This window comes from Camelus ferus, chromosome X (genome assembly GCF_009834535.1).
Source record: "Camelus ferus isolate YT-003-E chromosome X, BCGSAC_Cfer_1.0, whole genome shotgun sequence".
Taxonomy (NCBI): domain Eukaryota; kingdom Metazoa; phylum Chordata; class Mammalia; order Artiodactyla; family Camelidae; genus Camelus; species Camelus ferus.
Genome location: NC_045732.1, coordinates 17846372 through 17868722, shown reverse-complemented (window position 1 = coordinate 17868722; position 22351 = coordinate 17846372). Strand labels below are relative to the sequence as shown.

Genomic DNA, 22351 nt, shown 5'->3' with positions numbered 1-22351 from the left:
TAAAAAGACTGGCAGGACCCCCAAGCAGGGCCTCTACTTTCCTGCCAGCACCGTCGGGTTCCCTGGCCCAGAGGCTCTATCTCACTTTTTGCCTCTGAAACGGCTTACTTACCCCTAAAATTCTATTGGTTCCCTGAGCTCACTTCTGATTGGTTATTTCCTTCACTCTCGATTGGTTATGACTCTCACTTCTGATTGGTCCACTTCCCTAACTTATGTAGTTTTTGTAGTACTTCATTTGTAGTACTTCATTTGCATGGAGCTCACTCCTGATTGGTTATTTCTCTCACTCCTGATTGGTCTATTTCTACAAAGCTTGTTCCTAGTTGGTCAACTTCTGTTATACTTTATTTGCATATGATGTTGCAAAGTGTAAAACTAGCAGGCTATAAAGGCCTGTGTAAAGCTGCAGACGGGGTCCAGTGCTTGGAGTGTTAACTCTTCTGGACCAGCTGGTGTAATAAACCTGAGTTCTCCCAACTCTCTGAGTGCTGCTTGGTTTGTCGCCCTGATCAAGGTTGCTGTCACAACTGAGCTGTAACACCGAGCTGTAAGACATTTTTCCGCAACAGTAGTAAAGGAAAATGGTAACCTTCTGCATCCACCGTCAGAGGAATAATGAAATCCTTTTGGCACCATGTGGAATGCTATGCAGGTGTGAATAAAGGATGAAATGGGAAAAGCTCCAAGACAAAATCAGTATAAAAAGCATAGAACGATATGATAATACAATGCAATTACGTGGAAAAGGTACAAAATAAATGTGTACCCATATGTATGCACGGAAATGCATTTTAAAATATGAAGGACAGTCCTCAAACTTAACAGTGGCTACCACGTGGGTCAACTGAGGCTCCCTAAATCTGAAACAGTAAAGCTGCATTTTTGGCATTAAAAAAAATATCTGCAATCATTTCTCAGCCAGACTATGCTTGAGGCTAACTCTGAGCCTTCCTGAACGGGGAAGAAAAATCCCTTTCCATCTGGAAGAGAGGAGCCGGAAGAGTAAGAGTGGCCATCAGCCTGAACCAGCACCCAGGGGTGCGGGGAAACTGTGTTTATCTGAAAAGACACGGACAAAACCCCAAATGTTTTATAAAGGCGAACAGGCGAAACTTTTGCAAAGTAAAACTTTTAATAGCTAATAATTAAAAGAACGAGAGCGGGTGTCCTCCATGCCCCTCTGCAGCCCAGTAATCCCTTTTTCCAATAGCAACCCTGAATTATTTATTTAGAAGTTAAAATACAATGTGTGGAGGAGGGCAAGCAGGACGTTTAGTGCAATCCTTGCAGTTGGAGGAAAGAAAATAGAAGTTCTTTCCAAAGGTGCATTTTTGTTACATATAGACACATTTTCCCATAAGAAACTCCCAGAAAAATTGAAACCACATGTGCAGATGGCCAGGGCGTGCTGTGTGAGTTGCTGTGCAAGCAATTCAGCAGGGCTGCAGCAAAACCAGCTTTCTCAGCTCCTGGGTCCTGGAGCTTGTCTCAACAACAAGAAACCCCCAAACAACAAACGGATCCCAGCGGGGGGAACAACATTGTAGCCAGCGAGAGCTATTTCCTTCACCCCCACCCTGTTCCCTTGGAGCTCCAAAAGTTACAAACTGTGAGTTTCCTTCCTGATAAACCCCAAGGCTTCGTCACTGATTGGTCTCAGTTTTGGAAAGGACGTGACATCAGCAACTTTGCAGACTTGGGGCTGGGGGGCTGTTGTGGGCTTTGGGCAGCCTCCAGCCAGCTAGGTGGAGTGTGTGTGTGTGTGTGTGCGTGCGTGCGCGCGCGTGTGTGTGGGCGCGCGTGTCTGACCACAGGTAGTATTCAGATTACCCTGCCTGTTCTGGTCTGTTCTCTGCCATCTGACCAGGACGGTGCAGCTCAGCCGGTCCCAGCACTGGAATTTCCCAGGAGCAGGGGGAGCATGGAATTTGGACTTTCCTGAGCAGCTGAAGTGAAGCGCGGCGCTTGTCCGACCCAGGAGAGCACCATGGATGGCGAACCGCGGGGCAGGGACGACAGCAAGCTGCCGAGGCCAGGAGGCCCTCCTGACGTCAGGCTCCTTTCAAACCCATTAATGGGGGGTGAGTCTAGGGGTTTTGGAGTCTGAGTGCTGGGGAGGTTGGTTAACGTGCTTAGCTGAGAAGAGAGAAGAGGGTTGGGTGATTTCAGTGGCTCCATCTGAGATGTGGTCACCGGGCAGTTACTGGACAGATGTCTGTGGCTTGCTGGTATATATCCTTAACACGGTTGTTCAAAAATGTGTACACCTCTATCCGCAGGTCCTGTAGACCATACAAAGTCAATTATCGCAGTTTATTCTCCAGTAAAAATTTCAACTCCAAAGAATTATTGTTTGTGGGTCAAACGTATCGCTTACATTACATTGGAGGTTTTAAAGTTACTTATAAATAGGAACACTTTGCTAAAACATTTATTAAAAGGTCTTAGGTATTTGGCATTTGGGGCTGGGTTTATAAGTGATGTTCAAACATTGAGCACTGATTGATCCACCTTAAAAGGAGCCCCCCGTTTTTTTTTTTAACTTTGGGGCAATGTCTTAACAGCTGTAATTCTCACCTGTTCCGTGGTGTCTTTGCTGATGTATATAGAGTCTCACACCTCTGGGACAGTCATTTCCTTTGAACATTCCTGACTGAAGGATTCTGAAAAATAGGTCTAGGCGTCAGAGGAGAGTTTATGCCTGGTAGGCTGCCCACAACACTTGTCTGTCAAAGGGACAAAAGCAGGGACCCTGCAGTCAGCTAGGATTTATTATTCTCCTACTGTTTAGGTGCCGAAGGGGGGAAAAACAAAAGACGTTAAATGCAAAATACCTTCCCTCTGGCTAATGGAGCAGAATGGTCTGCTCATTCATTCATCCGTTCGTTCATCCACTTTTGCTTGTAAAATGAGCAGAGCCCTGAGTGAGTGAGATTTGGATCGGCACAGGCAGACCAAAAGTAACTTTTAAAAATGAATTGGATAAATGTGTTTTTTTAAAGCAGCCAACCAATCAATATGGGGAAGAATCCATCATCTGGTTTACTTTCAGCATGATTATTTTACAGCTGAGCAGTATCATTTATTTTTATTTCCACATGAGAGAGGATCGCTGGCCACTTTTCACTGCTGAGGGTTTCTAAAGGTCCTAATCCAACCCTGGTTGGGGCTGGATGGGTTGGTGGGGGTGGGGAGGCATATATAGAGTATGCTGTCACAACTAGAATGCAGAGTGTCTTAGCATGTCTGTCTAGTGAGAACAAGTTTGGAGAGGTGGAACCCGATAATGAAACTTCAGAACTAAGTGGAGGAGTTTAGCCTTCATGAGGCAGGGAATTGGGAGACATTGATGGTTCTGGAGTGGAGACCTGGCCATTATTAAGACTGTAAGTAGATTAATTTGGTAGCCACAGTCGGGATAGATTGTGGTGGATTTATGAGAAGTTCGTGTGCTAATCCTTTGGTTCTCAAACTCACATCAGCACCACCAAGATGGATTGTGAAAATGCAGATGGCTGGGCTCCCCCTTCTGATGCAGTAGTAGGTCTAGGGTGAGACCTGGAATCTCTATTTATAACAAGCACCCCGGTGGTGCTAATGCTGATGATTGCGGACCACTCTTTGAGAACCACTGCATGAAGCTGACTGGAGCAAGCTTCATAAGTCAGAGAGAAAGGGAAAATAGGGGTGATAATGTCCAATGAAAGAGAAATCAGACTCTGTTGCTTAACTACTGGGGCTAAAGGAGAGAAGGCAGCCAAAGCCTGAGTTAATGTCAGGTAAGAAGGCTAGATAAGAGAGAAGGTGGGCAAGGGAGCTGGCTTGGGAGCAGGGTGAGGAAGGGAGGAGAGGGAGTTCTCTTTTGAATATGGAAGTGTCAGTGCCAGTGACCAGGGCCCAGAATGATGGTGATGGACAGAGGCCGGGGAATGAATTCAGCTTGAGAACCAGACCTCAGATTGTTCTGCGGAGGGGCTGGGCTGAAATCCTGGGGGAGGAGACGTTGTCTGATGGCTGATTGGTGACAGCCAAGGATGCAGTCCTGGGTCAGATCTCCAGTTGAAGCCATAGGACCAGGAAGTTGGCCAGAGAAGTAGGAAGAGACTCGGATGCTGTCATTTCACAGGGACTAGAGGAAGGGAAGTTTTCCAGGAAGTAGAAGTCACAAGGGTAGATGCCAGGACCCCTCTGCTCTCCTACCTACTTCTCCACATCTGACCGGTCAGCTCCTGCCTCCTTCCGCCCAGCCACGCCACCACTCCCACGGAGCCCTCCCAGGCTTTCTCCCCCTCCCTCCACCAGTGGAGTCTTTCTCTCCCTACTTTGTGTCAGTCCTGCCCCCTGGGCTGAACCTCACTTAGAGCTGGATTGCATTTGTTTATACTTGGGAAGCCTTGACCTTGGTGAAGAGTGGAATGTGAAACACTCAGACTGTTATTTCCAAATGGCCATGACGAGAAACTCAGCTCAGGTGAAGCCGATCCCCTGGCACAGGCCCAGGGCAGAGGGACTACAGGGCCCAGGTGTGGGTTGTTTTGGGGAATTTGGCTGCTTCCCCCTCCACTTGCAGGCTTTGCTTTGCCTCCTCCGGAGGAAGGGAGAAAAGGCTACAAAACTGGCAGCCAGCTCTTCATAGAGATTTAATTCTTCACTCCTCTGCCCAGGAGCAGGAAAAAATTATCTTTTTTTTCCCCCTGAAAATACCTTGTTATGGGTTGAACTGTGCCCCGCCTCCCAAAAGATACATTGCAGTCCCAACCCCTAGTACCCCAGAACGTGACCTTGTTTTGAAAGAGTCACTGCAGATGTAATTAGCTAAGAGGAGGTCATACTGGAGTCAGGTGGGCCCTTCATCCAATGACTGGTCCTTGCATGAAGAGGAGAGGAGGCAGGCAGGGAGAATGCCAGGGGGCGACAGAGGCAGAAATTGGAATGATGCCTCTGATAAGCCAAGAAACAGTAAAGATGGACACCTACCAGCAAAAGCTAGAAGAGTCAAGGAAGGATTCTTCCTTAGACTCTCTGGAGAGAGCATGGCCCTGGCGACACCTTCATTTCTGACTTCCAGCCTTCAGAACTCTGAGGTGATGAATTTCTGTTGTAAGTCACCCAGCTAGTGGTAGTTTGTTATAGCAGCCCTCGGAAACTATCTCATACCTACTCATAGAAACGTTGGGAAATACACTGAAGGATAAACTAACAGACACGCATAATCCCACAGAACAGGTGATCACTGTTCCTATTTTTAGTGTCTATCCTTCCGGGTTTTGCCTGCGGACTTACACTTATCGAGAGATTTTCTTCCTCACAAAATTGAGCCCACCCTGGACAGAGTATTCACAATCAAACCGAAGACAGGCATGGAAAGGAGATCATTTCATTTTCTTACAGTGGATTTTAGATGTTGGGGCACCATGGCAGGGGCATGTTTTCTGGGGGAGACCTGCCTGCTCAGACAGAATGGGTGACAGGGTGAGGTCCCTATGGAGAAGGCAGCTCGAGAGGGACAGAGTCAGAGAAAGGAGAGGCTGGGTGATGGAATTAGAGAAATAATTGCAGAGGACAGAACCCACTTGCCCAAGAGCTGCCTCCATGGGCCTTTCTGTTTGCCTGTTTGCAACCATGAGCCTCTGTTTCTCTTCTTCCTACTTTGATTTGTCCTGGAATCCAGCCCAGGTCCGCTACAATTGTAAACCCAGCACCCGGATCCTCCAGTGCCGGTGCACACCACTGAACCAACCCTATCGTGTCCCAAAGACTGAAGCCAAATGCTCCCACCCTCTCGGAACCGCCCAGCCTCTCTTTTTGCGCCTTGAACTTGCCAAGTGTTTCCCAGGAGGAATACATTGATGCTACTCCCAGCGTTCACTGGCGGCTCTCAGAGCTTCATTAATAGCTCTTTGCAGAATGTAGTGCATTAGTGCATTTTAAATCTCTTCTGAAATAATAGAAATTTAAAAAATCATTCCAGAAATTGCAATAAAAAATGAAATGGCAGCCTTCCTAATGTGCTACAGGGTTTGATGGAGACTCAATTGAAAAGAGAGGTAAGCTTAATGGCACTAATTAGAGGACTTGTGGAGTCGTTTCATTAGGAGAGCTCCCTGCCCCATTTTAACCATGAGCTACACTCCTGGATCTGTGGCATTGCCAGTAACCCCATTTGGCATCTGTTTCTTGGCAGTAAAACCAGTAGATCCTGGCTGTACAACTCTTGGGGAAGAATCCTTAGTATATACCAAGCGCTAGGATGATGTGCTGTATAGATGTAATGGCCCTTGAGTTTCAAAGACTTCATTAGGGTCAGCGGAAAAGGGGATTGTGACCGTCAGTGTGCCCTGCATCCCTAGCTTCCTACTGTGAGCAGCGTCCCTGTTCTGGCAGGAATAGGTCCTCTTTCCTACTTAGTCGGCGCTCTCCAGTTGTCAGCAGGAAAGCAGGCAAAGCTGCTTTTAGATTTAATTGCTCATGTGTTGAGCTTGTAGCCTATTGCCTGCTTCTGATGTGGGCTCTGGAAACCCTAGAGAAACATCTGCTGGATATCTCGCCAGTGTTTTTAAGAGCTGAAGAGAGTGTGTGGACTAATAATCTGTGTTACAAATTATGGCATTTGCTAAATGAGCTATATATAAAGTTCATGTCAACCTTTCGAAGTTTAAAGTCTTTAGCTAATCACTCAAGTGTTTAGAGATCTGAGGCTAAAGGCTTTGTATACATCTGAGATGAATTTTGACTTTACAAGGACCTAAGGTTTTCTTCTGGGCTGGAATATAGGCCTGCTATGATAGATTCACCAAACCCTCGACTTTTAACTTAGGAAGGGAAGTCTCATACACTGCTGATGAGAATCTAACGTGATACAGCTGCTTTGGAAAATAGTCTGGCAGTTTCTCAAAAAGCTTAGCACTGGGTGATCACATCATACAGCAGTTCCACCCCTAGCTGTGTACCCAAGAGAATTGAAAACATACATCCACTCCAAAATTGGTACATGAATGTTCCTAGCAGCAGCATTCGTAACAGCCAAGAAGTGGAAACAACTCAAATCTCTATCAACGTATTGGTCTATGTATACAAATACTGTTTGGCCATAAAAGGGATGAAGTACTGATACACACTGTGATGTGGAGGACCCTTGAAACATACTCAGTGAAAGAAGTCAGTCACAAAGGACCACATAGTGTATGATTCCACTTATATGAAAAGTCCAGGATAGGCAAATCCATAGAGACAAAAAGTAGATCAGTGGTTGCCCGGGGCTGAGGGAAGTGGAAATGGGGGAGTGACTGCTAGTGGGCAGAAGATTTCTTTTTGGGATTATAAAAATGTTCTGAAATTGATTGTGACAATGGATGTTCAACTCGGAAATATACTGAAAACCATTGAATTGTACACTTTAAATAGACGAATTGTACAGTATGTGAATTATAAATCATTAAAGCTGATAGAGTGTTCACTCCCCACCATGTGTACTAGGACAACACCTTGAGCTGCTCAAAGACACAGACTCTCTGCTTTGTAAACATGGTGTTCTAACACAGGGGTTAGCAAAACCCCAGGTAGTCTTTTTATTTTCCTCTTGGAGAAGTACATAACTCTTCATTTACCCTAAATAAAAGGAGTAATGTTTTCATGATGAATGCATAGAAAGTAAAGCCCATTTTTGTCTACACTTGATAATATAATTGCATCGTTTTTATGCAGTCTGAACAGTTATAATTTAGGACCCAAATGACCTGCCTGGCTTTCAGCTGTAATTATCTGGGGTAGCTTTAAGAAAGGTTGAGCAGTGTGGCAGCTATACTTCTTAGCAGGTGAGCAGTTGGAAGGAAAAAATGACTTCATCATCACACACATGGTGATGCAACTGATTTTTAAGACCTTTCTCAATTGGGGGCGTGCTCTTCTCACTCAAGATGTTGTGTGGATGGTCTTTTGCCTTAGCGCCAATGGGGTAGAATGAGTTGCATTTTCATTCTCCTTTGGAGGTAAATCTTTCCATAGCTGCTGTCTGGATGGTAGGGTCCAAGCACGAGAAGCGGCAATATTTTTCCTAAGAGAATTAGGACCCTCAGAGAAGGCTGTGAGGACACTGATTTTCTATCAAGCATAGGTTTGGAGGATCGGAAAAACCATTTCACTGAAGGTACCTCGTGCATCTCAGTGATCCCAGAAGGAATGCCTTGGCTGAGCAGTGTGTAGGCAGGCTCATTCAGCTCCGTTTTCCCTGTTAAATGCCTCATGAATTCATCTGGAAGGATGGTCATTTGCTCCCTGGGACAGATTTTCCAGGGGGTTGATAGCTCCAGGTGGCAAGCTGACGTCAGCTGAAACGTGTTGAGTACAAAGTGTTCTAGCCTCCTCCTTGATGACCTTCCGTTTGCCAGACTTCAGTCACTCTCCTGGTTCTCCAGCTCTTCTTGGCTTTTAGGCAATTCCAGTTCCTTCACGAGGGCTGACTGTTACCGGAGCATCCTGCCTTGTTTGCCTGAAGCGTGTTGACTCAGGCAGGCAGAGCTGGAGCTGCAGCCAGCTTCAAGAAGCCTCCTTACCTTCTCACTTCCTGTGTACTGGGAATCAGACGCAGCTCCCGATGAGAAAAATTCAGGTCTGCACTACCTTTAGGTGACATGGTGTCAATTAGAAAGAAAGGAACACATTTAATGCATTGGGCTAAGTTTTCCAGGCTTCCTTCCTAAGAAAGTATTCTTTCCATATGGTTGGAGAATACATTTGCTGTTTTATTTTTTTAATTAAAAAAATTTTTTTAGTGGAGGTACAGGAGATTGAACCCAGGATCTTGTGCATGCTAAGCATGTGCTCTGCCTCTGAACTATACCATCCCCTACTCCGTTTGCTATTTTAAATAGCGGTGATTGTGGGTTATGATCAAGACTGTTAAGCGTTAGGGCAGAATAATAATAGTAGCTAATAGGTGTTGAGCCTGGGGTAGGTGTACTGCTGTCCTGACTTGACAGAGAAGGAAACTAAAGCCAGCATCTGCCCAGGGACCCACAGCTCAGAAGTCAAGCGGGTCTGAATTCAGAGCTTTCTCTTCATGGCATTGGCACACTGCCTTTGGGGGTAAATCGTGTCCCTGTTACAAGGTCAGACTGAACTCTGATTTGTGCTTGGTGTTGGGACAGGAGGTAATCCATTAACAGATAGGGTTCTGTTTAGATTTGATTCCAAACCTAATGGTGTATGTAATTACACGATGACTGCTGTTAGTATATGGCACTGTTTGCTGAGATGCCAGAGTTTGTATTTCACGCAGGAAATTGGACTGGCAACCACAACTGAACACACTAATGCTGGTAATTAGTGAAGCCCTCATTTAACTAAATGGACCATTTTGCCTTTGAAACCAGGGTGTGTAAATGGAAGTGCAGTAATCTGTCATCCCAATCCACCTCTTTGGTCCTCGGTTTGGACACTGGCTGTAGTTATTCCTTTAGCTAGCTAGGCATTTCAAATAAACTGTGTACGAGGAACATCCACAGAGGGGAGAGATGCCGGAGCCTTGATTGGAGTTTTGGTTGATTGACTCCAATGTCTCTCCCCAATAAGACCAGTTAGGCTCTCGTTGACGCCCGAGGATGAGCCTCTGGGTGTAAAGTATGTTAGCAGGATGTAACCTGGCTCTCCCTTTCCTTACAGATGTTGTATCTGATTGGTCTCCTATGCATGAAGCTGCAGTCCATGGACGTTTGCTGTCTTTGAGGAACCTCATCAGCCAGGTAGGTGATTTTTGGAAAAAAAAATAACTAAGCCCATTCTATTGCTCACTGCACTAAGAAAAAGATAGCGTAATCTGATATTAAGAGGTAAATTTTTTCTTCAGCCAAATGAGATGAATCCTGTCCTATCTAACCATTCTTTTATTTGGAGGCTGGCATGATACTCCAGTTTGGTACAATTCTGTGCACATAATTGGTACTATAATATCTATTCAATGAATAGCGGGCAAATTAGTGTTGCCTTCACTTTCTTCAGTAGGCTACTATGTTCTTGAAAATCATCAAGTAAAACAGTGGTTCTCCACTGGGGCAGTTTTGCCCCAGAGGAGGCATTTGACAATGGAGATAATATTAGGTTGTCACAACTGAGAGCAGGGTGTTCCTGGCATCGTCTAGTAGATAGAGACCAAGGCTATATATTTTTTTATTGAAGTATAGTCAGTTTACAATGTTGTGTCAATTTTCGGTGTACAGCATAATGCTTCAGTCATACGTGAACATACATATATGCGTTTTCATATTCTTTTTCACCATAAGTTACTACAAGATATTGAATATAGTTCCCTGTGCTATACAGTATGAGCTTGTTTATCTATTATATATATATATTAGAATCTGCAAATCTCAAACTCCCAATTTATCCCTTCCCACCCTCCTCCCCTCCTGGTAACCATAAGTTGTTTTCTATGTTTGGAGTCTGTTTCTGTTTTGTAAATAAGTTTGTCTTTTTTTTAAGATTCCACATATGAATGATATCATACGGTATTTTTCTTTCTCTTTCTGGCTTACTTCACTTAGAATGATAATCTCCAGATCCATCCATGTTGCTGCAAATGGCATTATTTTATTCTTTTTTATGGCTGAGTAGTACTCCATTGTATAAATACACCACAACTTCTCTATCCAGTCATCTCTCAGTGGACATTTAAGTTGTTTCCATGTCTTGGCTATTGTATGTAGTGTTGCTATGAACATTGGGGTGCATGTATCTTTTTGAATTAGGGTTCCCTCCTGATACATGCCCAGGAGTGGGATTGCTGGATCATATGGTAGGCCAATTTTTAGTTTTTTGAGGAATCTCCATACTGTTCTCCATAGTGGCGGCACCAAACTATATTCCCACCAGCAGCGTAGGAGGGTTCCCTTTTCTCCACACCGTCTCCAGCATTTATCGTTCATGGACTTTTTACTGATGAGCCAGGTTAACTTTAAATTATCTTGTGCTGGTTTCATGGCTGGAAACCAGTCCTACAGAACTTTTGCCCTGCACCCCTTACTCTGCCCATTTCCTCTCCTCCAGGGGTGGCCTGTGAACCTCATCACGGCAGATTACGTGTCCCCACTCCATGAAGCCTGTCTTGGAGGTCATCCTTCTTGTGCAAACATTTTATTAAAGCATGGAGCTCAGGTAAGGGAAACTCAAATCACATCTTAGAAACCATGAATGAAAAATGACTATTTATAGCCCTTCTGAATAATTTCCAGTATTTTTGATTAGCATGACTTGAAATATGAACAGGGTTTTTTCAAAATTATTATGTTCATCAAGCTTATTTGCTGTAGTGGTAGATGAAATACTGCATTTTTAGCTAGAAAGTAATGATTAAAGTCTGTATCATTTTCTTTAACAACCGCTACTGATAAATAGTTGTTAGATTTCTGCCTTCATTCCTATGGGTGGAAGGTAATGAAATATTGTAGAAAATACGTAACATTTTGGCTCCATAAGACCTGAATAATGGTCCCAGACCATCTCTACCATTTACTAACGTTGGAAACTTTGGACAAATTACTTAGCCTGTGAGCTTTAGGGTCTACATACGAAAAAAAAGAAACAGGGAAAATAACCAAAAATATGATGTAGCATATTGTGGTATTGTGAGGATTGAGAGAGAGAAGGCATATTATTATTTGGAGAATGGGAATCAGAGCGGCATAATGAGATCCTAGAGAAGGAAGATACAAAGTCATTGAATTTCAAAGTGGGGACCAGTAGGTCTTAGATAACTAAGTCCTCTCATGCTCAAAAGCGATGGGAAAATCTGCTCAAAGATTCGACATGGCCTTCTCATGTTCTCTCACCCGGGAGTTACTGAGTATTTATTATGTGCCTAACTCTAGACAAAGATTTTTAGGAACTTATACACTAAATGAGGGGACAACCAGATAAACAGGTAAATTGCTGAACGTAACACTGTCTGCTTTAAGAGATAAACCCTGAAATCTCCGTAGCCTAGTATAATAAAAGTTTATTTCTTGTTCAACTCAAACTCCAGTGTGGGTGTTCCCGGCTGGGTGGCTATTTTCCAAGGTGATTCCAGGACACAGGCTCCTCTCATCCTGTTGCTCTTCTGTCTTCAACAAGTGGCTTCCATGTGCGCTCCATTCCAGATGGTTGGAAGGGGACAACACTTGGAGGATTGTGAATGGACGACTTTGAAGGGCCAATCTTGGCAGTGACATATGTTACTTCTGCTCACATCCCACTGACCAGAATTTAGGCCATGTCTAATCGCCAGGGAGGCTGGGAAGTATAGTATGGCTCTGTGCTCAGGAGAGAGGAAATAAGTTTGTTGTATGCTTAGCATCTCAACCACAGCAGGCAATTACATTTTTTGTGTGTTTTTTTCACAGCAGGCAATTACAATACACTGTTTTTATCCATTAGTTTAAAAAAATTTTTTTATTTAAGTATAGTTGATTTAGAATGTGTTAGTTTCAGGTGTACAGCAAAGTGATTTAGTTATACATATAAATATATATATATATATTCATTTTCAGATTCTTTTCCATTATAGATTATTATAAGATATTGAATATAGTTCCCTGTGCTATACAATAGGTCCTTGTTGCTTATCTATTTTATATATAGTAATGTGTATGTGTTAATCCCAAACTCCTAATTTATCCTTCTCCCCACACCTTTCCCCTTTGGTAACTGTGGTTTACAAACCAGAGACTCACAGACATATCCATTAGTTTTTGCTGTGTAACAAACTACCCTGACTTAATGATTTAAGACAATAGCCATTTTTTCTCTCCCAGTTCCTTGTGTTAGCTGGACAGCTCTTCGGTCTGGCCTGCTTCAGCTGGAGGCATTTGGAGTTAGCTGATAGGTCAGCTGGGGCAGACTGGTTCATGGTGACCTTGACTGGGATGGCTGAGAAGTCTGGGGAGACAGGAAATCTCTCTGTGGTCTCTCATCCTTTTGTAGGAGGCCTGGGCTTTTCCACATAGTAGCAGGGATTTCAAGAGTAGAAAAAGAGGGTCACCTCTCTGCTGGCATCACATTTGTTACTGTCCCCTCGGCCAAAGCAATTCATGTGGGCAAGCCCAGATTCAAGGACTGAACGGTCTCCATCTTGTGATGGGAGGAGTTGGAAAGCCACATTACAAAGGGATTGTGCATCTTGGGCAGAGAATCTGTGGTCATTTTTGCCAACTACCCCAATGTAATAAGTATGACTAGTAAGCGGACTGTTGGGAACACACAGAAGTGTTCCTAACTCGTTTATTTCTGATGGAGAAAGAGGGAGTCAGAAGAGGCTTCTTACAGGAAATGATGTCTCACTTGAGACGTAAAGGATCTGTTAGAGTAGCCAGCTGAATGGTGGGTTGGGGAAATGCTGGGTTTTCCACCCATTGGGAACAACAAATGCAACAGCCTAGAAGTGAAACTGAGCGCCTGGTTCATCACTTCAGATCATTCCTTAGAGCAGCAGAGCAGAGCAGGCGAGAGGTCAGAACACAATGAGCTTGTTGTCCAGCCAAGAAAACGGGCTCTGCCCTGAGAGCCTCAGAGAGCTATAGACGAGTGCATCGTCAGGGTTATGTTTTTCTTAAGAAGACTTACCACAAACTTGAGAACAGGGCCAGGACCAAGCAGACGCAAGAGAGGTGCCAAGGGTGCAGGCTTTAAGGAGCTGCTCACGCTCAGAGCTTGCAGCCCTTTCATGACCCTGGGAGTGAGCGTCTCCTCCAAGTGTGCACCTGGCTGTCTTTTGTGCCTCACTCGTCCTGGCGTCGCGTGGAAATAGCCTATGAGAATAGAATGCCTTCGCTGTCTTCACAGCATCATTGTTTAACAGAGTCACCAAAGAATTACCTGATACAGAAAAATTCACCTGCATTTGGCTTCGTCCTTTGCCATTCGATTCACATTGTGACGTGAGATGTTAACTTGTAAGTTTTAGTCTCATTTCCAATGTTAGAAAAGATTGCCCCAAAGATGCTAGTTTTATGGCCCTGTAAGATATTAACCAGCTTTGTATCGATTAGCCAATTTATTCCAGCATTCCACTGACTGGCTCTATAAATTCTCCTTTGAGCCAGTCAGTTTTACTGGTTCTCTCATTAATGAATGAGTTACATAAAATCTTTGGCTTGTGTTCACTCTATATGGAAGCGATGTTTTTAAATTTGAAAAAAAAATTAAAAGATTACTCTAACTGTTGTGGGGAAATTGGATTGGGGTGGGATGGATCTCAGATGGAATGTTTAAAATAAGGAGATTAGTTTGTAAGCTATTGAAGATCGTAAGTAGTTTCAAAGTTCATGTTCTTGGGGAGGGCATGGAGGAGACAGAAGATTTCAGAGACATTCTTGGTGCCTTACAATCCATACCTCATTCAGCTTTTCATAGCAACTGTGTAGAATTTGTTATTTTTGTCCCCATTTTATAGCTGTGGAATTGAAGGTCTCTGAGAAGTTAAATAATAGCTTGAAAGTGATGGAACTTAGATTTGAATCTGGGTCGCCCCACTCCTTGCCTTCATCCTGGAGCTTTTGTTTCTAGGTGAATGGTGTTACTGCAGACTGGCACACTCCCTTGTTTAATGCTTGTGTCAGCGGCAGCCAGGACTGTGTGAATTTGCTTCTGCAGCATGGAGCCAGCCCCCACCCTGCGAGTGATCTGGCCTCCCCCATCCACGAAGCTGCTAAGAGAGGTAAATCTGTTGAGAAGTTAAGTTTTCCATCCACTCCTTTGAGGGACCTCTTCCTGTTGCAGGGAAGAGCGAAAGGGAGCAGTAGTTCGCAATCTGGGGTCCTGGGACCAGAAATATCCTCCCAACCTGGTGTGCAAATGCAGATTCTTGGGCCCCCATTCCAGACTCCTTGAATCAGTAACTTTGGGGGTGGGGACCAGCCACCTGTGTTTTGTTGAACAAGCCCTCCAGGTAATTCTGATGCACAATCAGTGCGAGAAGCATCCTTTTCTAACATTTGGAATGCTGTTCACGGCTGTATTTCTGGAACAGGGCCTGTCACATGGTAGACTATCCATCAACATTTGTAGAATATATTATTGAACCCATGACCCCATAACATCAAATTATTTTATAAAACAGATTACATTCTATTTTAGGGCTTTAATGAATATTGTCTCAGGGCCACCTAGGTTTGCTAAGTGAAAACAAACTTGCAACTTTCAGAAATATAAGATGTTATATACAGTATGGGGTAACTCTCCCCACCCCCAGCTTTCTTGAGGTATAATTGACAAGTAAAACTGTGTTTATTCGAGGTGTACAATGTGATGATTTGATACACATATCTATTGTGAAAGGATGCCCATAATTAAGTTAATTAACACATCCATTGCCTTGTACAGTTACCTTTTTTGTGTGGTGAGAACATTTCAGATCTACTCTCTTTCAAGTCTATAATACATTATTAGTGACTGTAGTCATCATGTTGTACATTAGACCCCCAGAACTTACTCATCAGGGGTAGTTCTTTTCATAAAGTCACAGTTTTCCTACTGTTCTGAACTCTGAGACAAAAGACAAAATTGCACGTTTTGTTTGATTTTCCTCCTCCTCTTCCTTCTCATAGTGATGACCGTACCTTGCCAGGAGGGCTGTTCCTATCTTGTTGACAGCAGCCCTATTTGACTGGATCCACCCATATTATACTTAGCTCCTGAAGCATTGGCATTTCATCACGAGGAGAGATGCTATCTCATCACATTCACTGAACGCATAGAACTAAAATGGTATAACGAGAGAAACGCCAAGGAGCAAATGTTTCAACTACTGACATTCTAGAGCAAGGAAGAGTGATTCTGCTTTCACTAAACCTAGCTGGCCACGCTGGGTGCCACACATGTTGGACCTGGTACCTTCTTCTCAGCCTCACCTGTGCCCACTGTGGCCTGTTTCTCCCTGTCCCATGGCTCACGCTATGCCCTCTTCAGATCCACCTTTAGTGTCTGTTCTTCCACACCTTTCCCCAGTTCTCACTTCGATTTCAGCACTTGGACTGATTACCGAGCCATAAACAATTGGAAAAGGTGGATGGTTGCTGGTTGCTTACCGTGGCTGGTCAACTCAAGTGGAGTTCCACCCAGAGCTGTAGGTCACATCCTATGGTCAACCCATTAACTGGCGCCAGTGTGGAAGGTCATTTCCTATTCTAAGTAAAGGAAACAGCTTTTGATCCCTGGAAAAGTTGTTGAAAATTTTAAACACACAGAAAAATGGGCAAGGTGATGTTTCCCTGGCTAAGAGAGTTTGTGCTGTAACGGTTTGCTCCCCCTTTGGGCTGCAGGCCACGTGGAGTGCATCGAGTCTCTTGCGGCTCATGGGGGCGACATTGACCATAACATCAGCCATCTGGGCACACCATTATATCTGGCTTGTGAAAACCTGCAGGTAGCCTGTGCCAAGAAGCTTCTGGAATCAGGTAAAACAAAAAGCAAAACATAGCAAGGACAGTAAATGAAAAGGAAATGAAAGCTATTTGAGAGCTCTTTCTCTCATAGCAGAGGGAAGAGTGTGGGCAGGGGAGTCGGACGGGATCACGGCTTATACTATGTTCCCACGGGGAGTGACTTTAAACTGACCTTTAATTCTCTCACTGTAATAAGCATGATGATAATGATGCTGGTGTCTTCTCCCAGGATGGTCCTCCGTGATGACTTCTCCCTTTCCTCTGCCTCCCTCTCTCCGGCCAGTGACATCATTAGGCTCTGCATAGCTTGCACAGCCGCTGGGTTAGGGCTGAGTCTCCCTGTTTGGGGCCTTCCTCACCGGTTCTCTTTGTTTTGCAAATAGAAGTTGACCCATTTTTAGCCCACTGTAAATACTATGTTTTCTTTGAAAGGGCCTAAGTCGAATCATTCTTTTTCACCTTCCTGCTGTGTGTCCAGTCCCTTCTTCAGCACTTGGAATACCATTTCATCACCTCTTTAATTATTTAAGTCCTGTTTACTGTTTAAAAATCCAGCAATCTTTCCTGCCACCAAATGTTCTTAGAGTTCTTATTGCCTTCTACTCAGTTGGTAACTATTACCATGAATTAGGAGATTCGGTCTCTCTCCTTCTCTCCCTCTTTCTCTCTTCTATCACCGAAAGTGGATTTTAAGCCCCTCGTTAGGAGAGGACCAGATTTTGCATCCCTCACAAAGCTGAGTACAAGAACAATTGAGTTAACATTTGCTGGATGGCCAAAGATTCCCAGTTTATGAGAGCGACAGCCACTCAGGCAAAGCCACATGTCCCCACGTGTAAGCCAGCATCTGGGCTGGTGAGGGGACTGGCTGAGAGTGTAGGGATGGAATTGGGTGGGGATGGTCCTAGAAATCTACCTTCTCCCTGAAGAGGAGGACTTTGCCACCTACACTGGGATCTTGGGATTGGCCACCCCAATGTAGGCAATGCTGTCATAATTGGTTGCTCTTCAGAGTCCCAGTCACACAGCCCCAAGTCTCAGGTTTCAGCCCCACAGCAGCTGCTCCACAAGTGAATGTGGCTGCCTGCCGTAGATGGGATTTCCCCATCTGGCCTCACTTCTGGCCTGGCTAGTGTTTGGGCTCCATGAGTAATGAACGTGCAGCTGTCAGGCCACCAGGATTTTCCTTGTAGGTATCACACTGTGTCTGGTGCTCCAGGGCGCGGTGTTGACCCTCACAGGCCGTACAGCACGTGCTGCCCGTTCAGCCATCATCGGGGCATTTCCCCCACGTTTGTAAATGGAGTCAAGTCATCTCCCGTTTTCTCCGGAGAACTGCCGTGCCCACCGGGACGCCCTTTTGTCAGGGAGCCCTGAGGTGCAGTGCTTTGACAAGGGGATGCTGGGACTCTGCTCCTCGGCTGACTCTCTGTTCTCGTGACTGTTTAGGAGCAAGTGTGAACCAAGGCCGGGGACTGGACTCCCCTCTTCACGCGGTGGCCAGGGCGTCCAATGGGGAGCTGGCCTGCTTGCTCATGGACTTCGGAGCAGACACTCAGGCCAAGAATGCTGAAGGCAAACGTCCCTCGGAGCTGGTGCCTCCAGAGAGCCCCCTGACCAAGCTCTTCTTGCAGAGAGAAGGTGCTTCTTCTTTGCCTGAACCTAAGCCCTAATCCATAGAGACTCCTGTGGGCTCTAGCAGGAGGCAGGTACTTACTGAGTTCTGACTTCTGGTCCTATTAAAAAGATCATGCTCTGCCATCACCGCATGTGGGGAGCTGAGATAACTGAGTATTCAACAAGGTACCGTATGAGTTACATAGTAGATAACCATCCTGCTGTTTGGTGTGTTGGAGACAGGCTGTTTTGGACGATCTAATATTCATATGTGGGGTATGCCAGCTTTTAAGGAATTAAGATTTTGTTTTAAAATGTTTGTATTAAAGTTATCTAAGACATGCTTTAGAATGATGCAGCAGAAGCCTCCTTGGGATTGTGCAATGCCCCAGGATGTCTTCCTGCACTACAGATGGGCTGAACCACCGGGCATTTGATTTCTGGGGGTCAGGATGCAGCTAACTGAGCATGACATGGTATTACTTCATGATCCACAGCAATCTGAAGAACTTTACTATTTTTTCTAATTGAAGTGTAGTTGATTTACAATGTTGTGTTAGTTTCTGGTGTACAGCAAAGTGATTCTGTTATGTGTGTGTGTATATATATATACATACACACACACACACATATATATACATATACACACATTTTTTCAGATTCTTTTTCATTATAGGTTATTACAAGCAATTGAATATAGTTCCCTGTGCCATACAGCAGGACCTTGTTTATCTATTCTTATATGGTAGCTTGTATCTGCTAATCCCAAACTCCTAATTTATCCCTCCCCCGCCTCCCTCCCCCCGCCCCTAGCTTTCCCCTTTGGTAACCGTAAGTTTGTCTTCTGTGTCTGTCAGTCTGTTTCTCTTTTGTAAATAAGTTCATTTGTGTCATTTTTTTTTACATTCCACATATAAGTGATACCATGTGATATTTCTCTTTCTCTGACTTAACTTCACTTAGTATGATAATCTCTAGGTCCATCCAGAAATGTTTTAATTTCTTTTAAAATCAGGAGGAACAAAATTAATAGAATATAATTTGGCTTGTATTCATCTTTATACAGACACAGTTATCAAATTACTGGCTGTAAAATACTTTTTTTTTTAAATTAAGAAAGAGATCCATAAAGGCAAAAGTGCCTCAGGGTTCCTGAAAGTCATAAATCATATATATAGACACACACACGTGTGTGTGTGTGTGTGTGTGTGTGTGTGTGTGCGCCTTTATATATAGAATCCCCCTTCGCCCCATCAAATAATCACATTGAATATTCAAGTTGCCTCCACTAACTCGTCCCTTCTACTTTATTTCCTGAAGCCCATTCAGATACCTCCGTTGCCTTTAATTCACATTTTGGTGACAGTGTGGTCAGTGAGCCCACTGTTTTGTAAAATACCACTTGCCGTTGGAGAGAATTGCCACTTCTTTTGCCTCCATGAGTCATTTTGGGGGTTCCGGTGAAGTTACCTCTCCACAGGCTGGAAGGGCAGAGGAAGTGGGGCTGGACAAATGCTCAAAGGCAGATCTGTAGGTTTAACATGGCCACTTCTGTCTCCGGGTGTCTCCGGACAGGAGTTCAGCAGTATGACCACCCCACCCCTTGCAAAGCATCTAAAGCCGTGTTTACTCATGACACACAATGACAACTAAACATGACTCTCTAAGCCCAGCACGGCAAGAGCCACCCGAGTGCACTCGATCTTAAAGCATTATGAGTGTTGCTGGAGGAGAAAAAGGAATTGACACCCAAAGCCCACTGATAAATGTAGAATGAGCTGCTTCCATTATTGAGTAAAGCAAAGCCCCCTGAGAATACTTTCAGGTGCCAGCAGGTGGCTCCAAAGCGGTAGTAGGTTTCCAGCTCTATTTATATGGCATGAATGAAGGCTATACTTGAACACCATCCCACTTGTGATAAACAACAGATACTCAGTTTGCATCAGTAGTTACACCGAGCTTATTACTCTGATGTCCTGTTTTTCCTAATTCTCCATTAGGCTTACTCTGATGTCTTGTTCTTTGTAATGCCTTATTTTTATTTTTAAATTTATTTATTTTTTTTTATTGAAGTATAGTCTGTAAGTCTTTATCAGTACCTCCTACAGTTGTCCCTGACAGTGGGTCTGGCACCTACAATTAGTCATGTGTTTCAACATTCCTTAGTGAGATGAGACTCAGTTCTGTTTCTGCACAGTATGCTTCTTGCCATTTGTTAATAAGTGCTTTGAGTACACTGGGAAAGCGTTCATCCATCTATTCCTTGAGTTCACGGAGCATCATCTGGAAGGTGCCCTAAATTCCAACTGGGACCTTGTAACTGTGTTGTGAGGACCTGATTGAAAATACGGCATTTCTTTCTTTGCTTGTTTATATGTCTATTTCCACCTCTCACTCTTTTCCATCACCTGAGAAGTATGCCACCCAGTTTACCCAGGAAATCAGAGGCCACTGAACCTTCTTGGTGGCATTCTCAACCATGGCCACACACTATAAGATGACCTGGGGCTTGTGCCTTTACAAAATCCAGATGCTGGGGCCCCACTCAATGGTAACTGAAGCAGCATCTCTGGGGTGGGGCCCAACAGCATGTATTTTAAAGCCTTCCCCCGCCCCACCCCCAGTCTGGATTGAGGGCTACAGCTTTATGGGATTCTGGAGGGTCTATAGCTTTGCTTTTTAAAAAATGTTCTCAATAACCAAATGAGAATTCCCATTACACATTAGTGCAGGGGGTGGGGATGGGAAATCATTTCCCATCCTTTTACCCTATGACAGGGTTCCTCAACCTCAGTGCTGTTGACATTTGGGGCCAGTTGGGGGTGGTCCTGTGCACTGTAGGATGTTTAGTGGCATCCCTGTCCTCTACCCACTGGATGCTAGTATCACCCCACCCCCAAGTTGTGACAAAGAGAAGGGTCTCCAGACATTGCCAGGTGACCCTCAGGAGCAAAATACCCCTTCCCCATCCCTATGGCGAACCACTATCGTAAGATGTAAATTCTTGGCTAGATCCCTCTGCAAGGTTTGTGCTCATTCACTTTTCACCTACGAGTTGAAGTCCTAAGACAGCTCTGAATGCAGATGATAAAAACAAATACAACTTAAGATAACACTTTTGCTTCATGGAAAACTCGTTATATTTGTATATCTTCCAATTGCTAAACTATAAAAGTACTTGCATCCAAAATATGACCTTTTTTTAAGGTAAAAGCCAAGAAAGCCATAAAACATGGATTTTTATTTTCATCGCTGGGGATTACATAGCTTTGTAATCCCCCGGTGCGCTTCCAGAAGCCTCCATTGGTAAGATGGAGCTTTGAATTTCTTTCAGTCTGTTGTAAATCAAAAGCTAACAAACTCATTTCAATTCAGTACCAGAAAAGAGAACATGGCCTAAAAACGCCTCCTGCAAAAAACCAGAAGATGGTCTTAAGCAATACCACAGTATTTCCTTATAGCAGTGTTATCGCTTGTACGCTTTAAAAGAAGAAAAGTCTTAGCTCCGTGAAACCGACGTGTGACTTGTCTTCCACTCTTTCTCCAGGGCCCCCTTCTTTGATGCAGTTGTGCCGCCTTAGAATTCGGAAGTGCTTTGGAATCCAGCAGCATCATAAGATCACTGGCCTCAGCCTCCCTGAGGAGCTGAAACGGTTTCTCCTACACATTTAAGTGTGTCAAGGGAATGGAGTCACAAACAACAGACAAACGTTAAGGGTTGAGGCCCCTGAGGTTTTAAAATAAAATCAGGTTTATAGAACTTGGCTAGTTTTTTTTTTTCAATAGGATTTTTATTTTTAATGGAACAGACTGGGTACTTTTGTGTTATTGGTTGGAAGGTACAAAAAATTTTTTCCCGCCTGCCTGGAAGAGGATGGCTAAAGTAACAGCAGTGGTCTTGAATACCTCCTACATGCCAGGCGCTGAGCTTGGCATGCTTTCTGCTTTGTCTGATTGAGCCCTGACAGCAACCCTGCCAGGTGGGTACCATTCCCCCCGCTTCTCCAGCTGAGACCCTGAGACTCAGGGAGGTCCATTTGTCCAGTTACCCACAGTGAGCACAGGGAAGGCAGATTCCAGTGTAGGTTTTCTGATGCTAAACTGGGGACTTTGAAGTGAAGCAGGATTTTCCAGCATCACTCTCCTGGCTCCATCTCCACCACATGGGAAGGAAGATAAAGAAGAAAGACATTTCTTTGATTACATCTGACTTTACTTTTTTTAATCTTCCTTGTCCTTAAGACGAGCCCACCACTGCCCTAGTATTGTATAGCGGCCAGTTCTTTTTCCTCAACCAAAATGTGCTATATACATATCAG

At 44.3% G+C, this 22351-nt stretch overlaps 1 protein-coding gene across 4 annotated transcripts; it reads left to right on the top strand.

Annotated features, from left to right (window-relative positions):
• Positions 1-1677: 1677 nt before the first annotated feature.
• Positions 1678-21792, top strand: ASB9 (ankyrin repeat and SOCS box containing 9). 4 transcript variants are annotated; one of them, XM_032475099.1, is made up of 7 exons: positions 1678-2084; positions 9664-9743; positions 11044-11151; positions 14626-14689; positions 16293-16427; positions 17865-18056; positions 21580-21792. In XM_032475099.1, exons 1-7 carry the CDS (start codon positions 1991-1993, stop codon positions 21702-21704), a joined length of 798 nt encoding a protein of 265 aa, XP_032330990.1. In that variant the 5' UTR covers positions 1678-1990; the 3' UTR covers positions 21705-21792. The 4 variants fall into 4 exon arrangements, with proteins under 4 accessions (XP_032330990.1, XP_032330991.1, XP_014422748.2 ...); XM_032475100.1 differs by having other exon boundaries at positions 1681-2084; positions 17865-18124; positions 21580-21717; XM_014567262.2 differs by having other exon boundaries at positions 1684-2084; positions 14539-14689.
• The last annotated feature ends 559 nt before the right edge of the window (positions 21793-22351 follow it).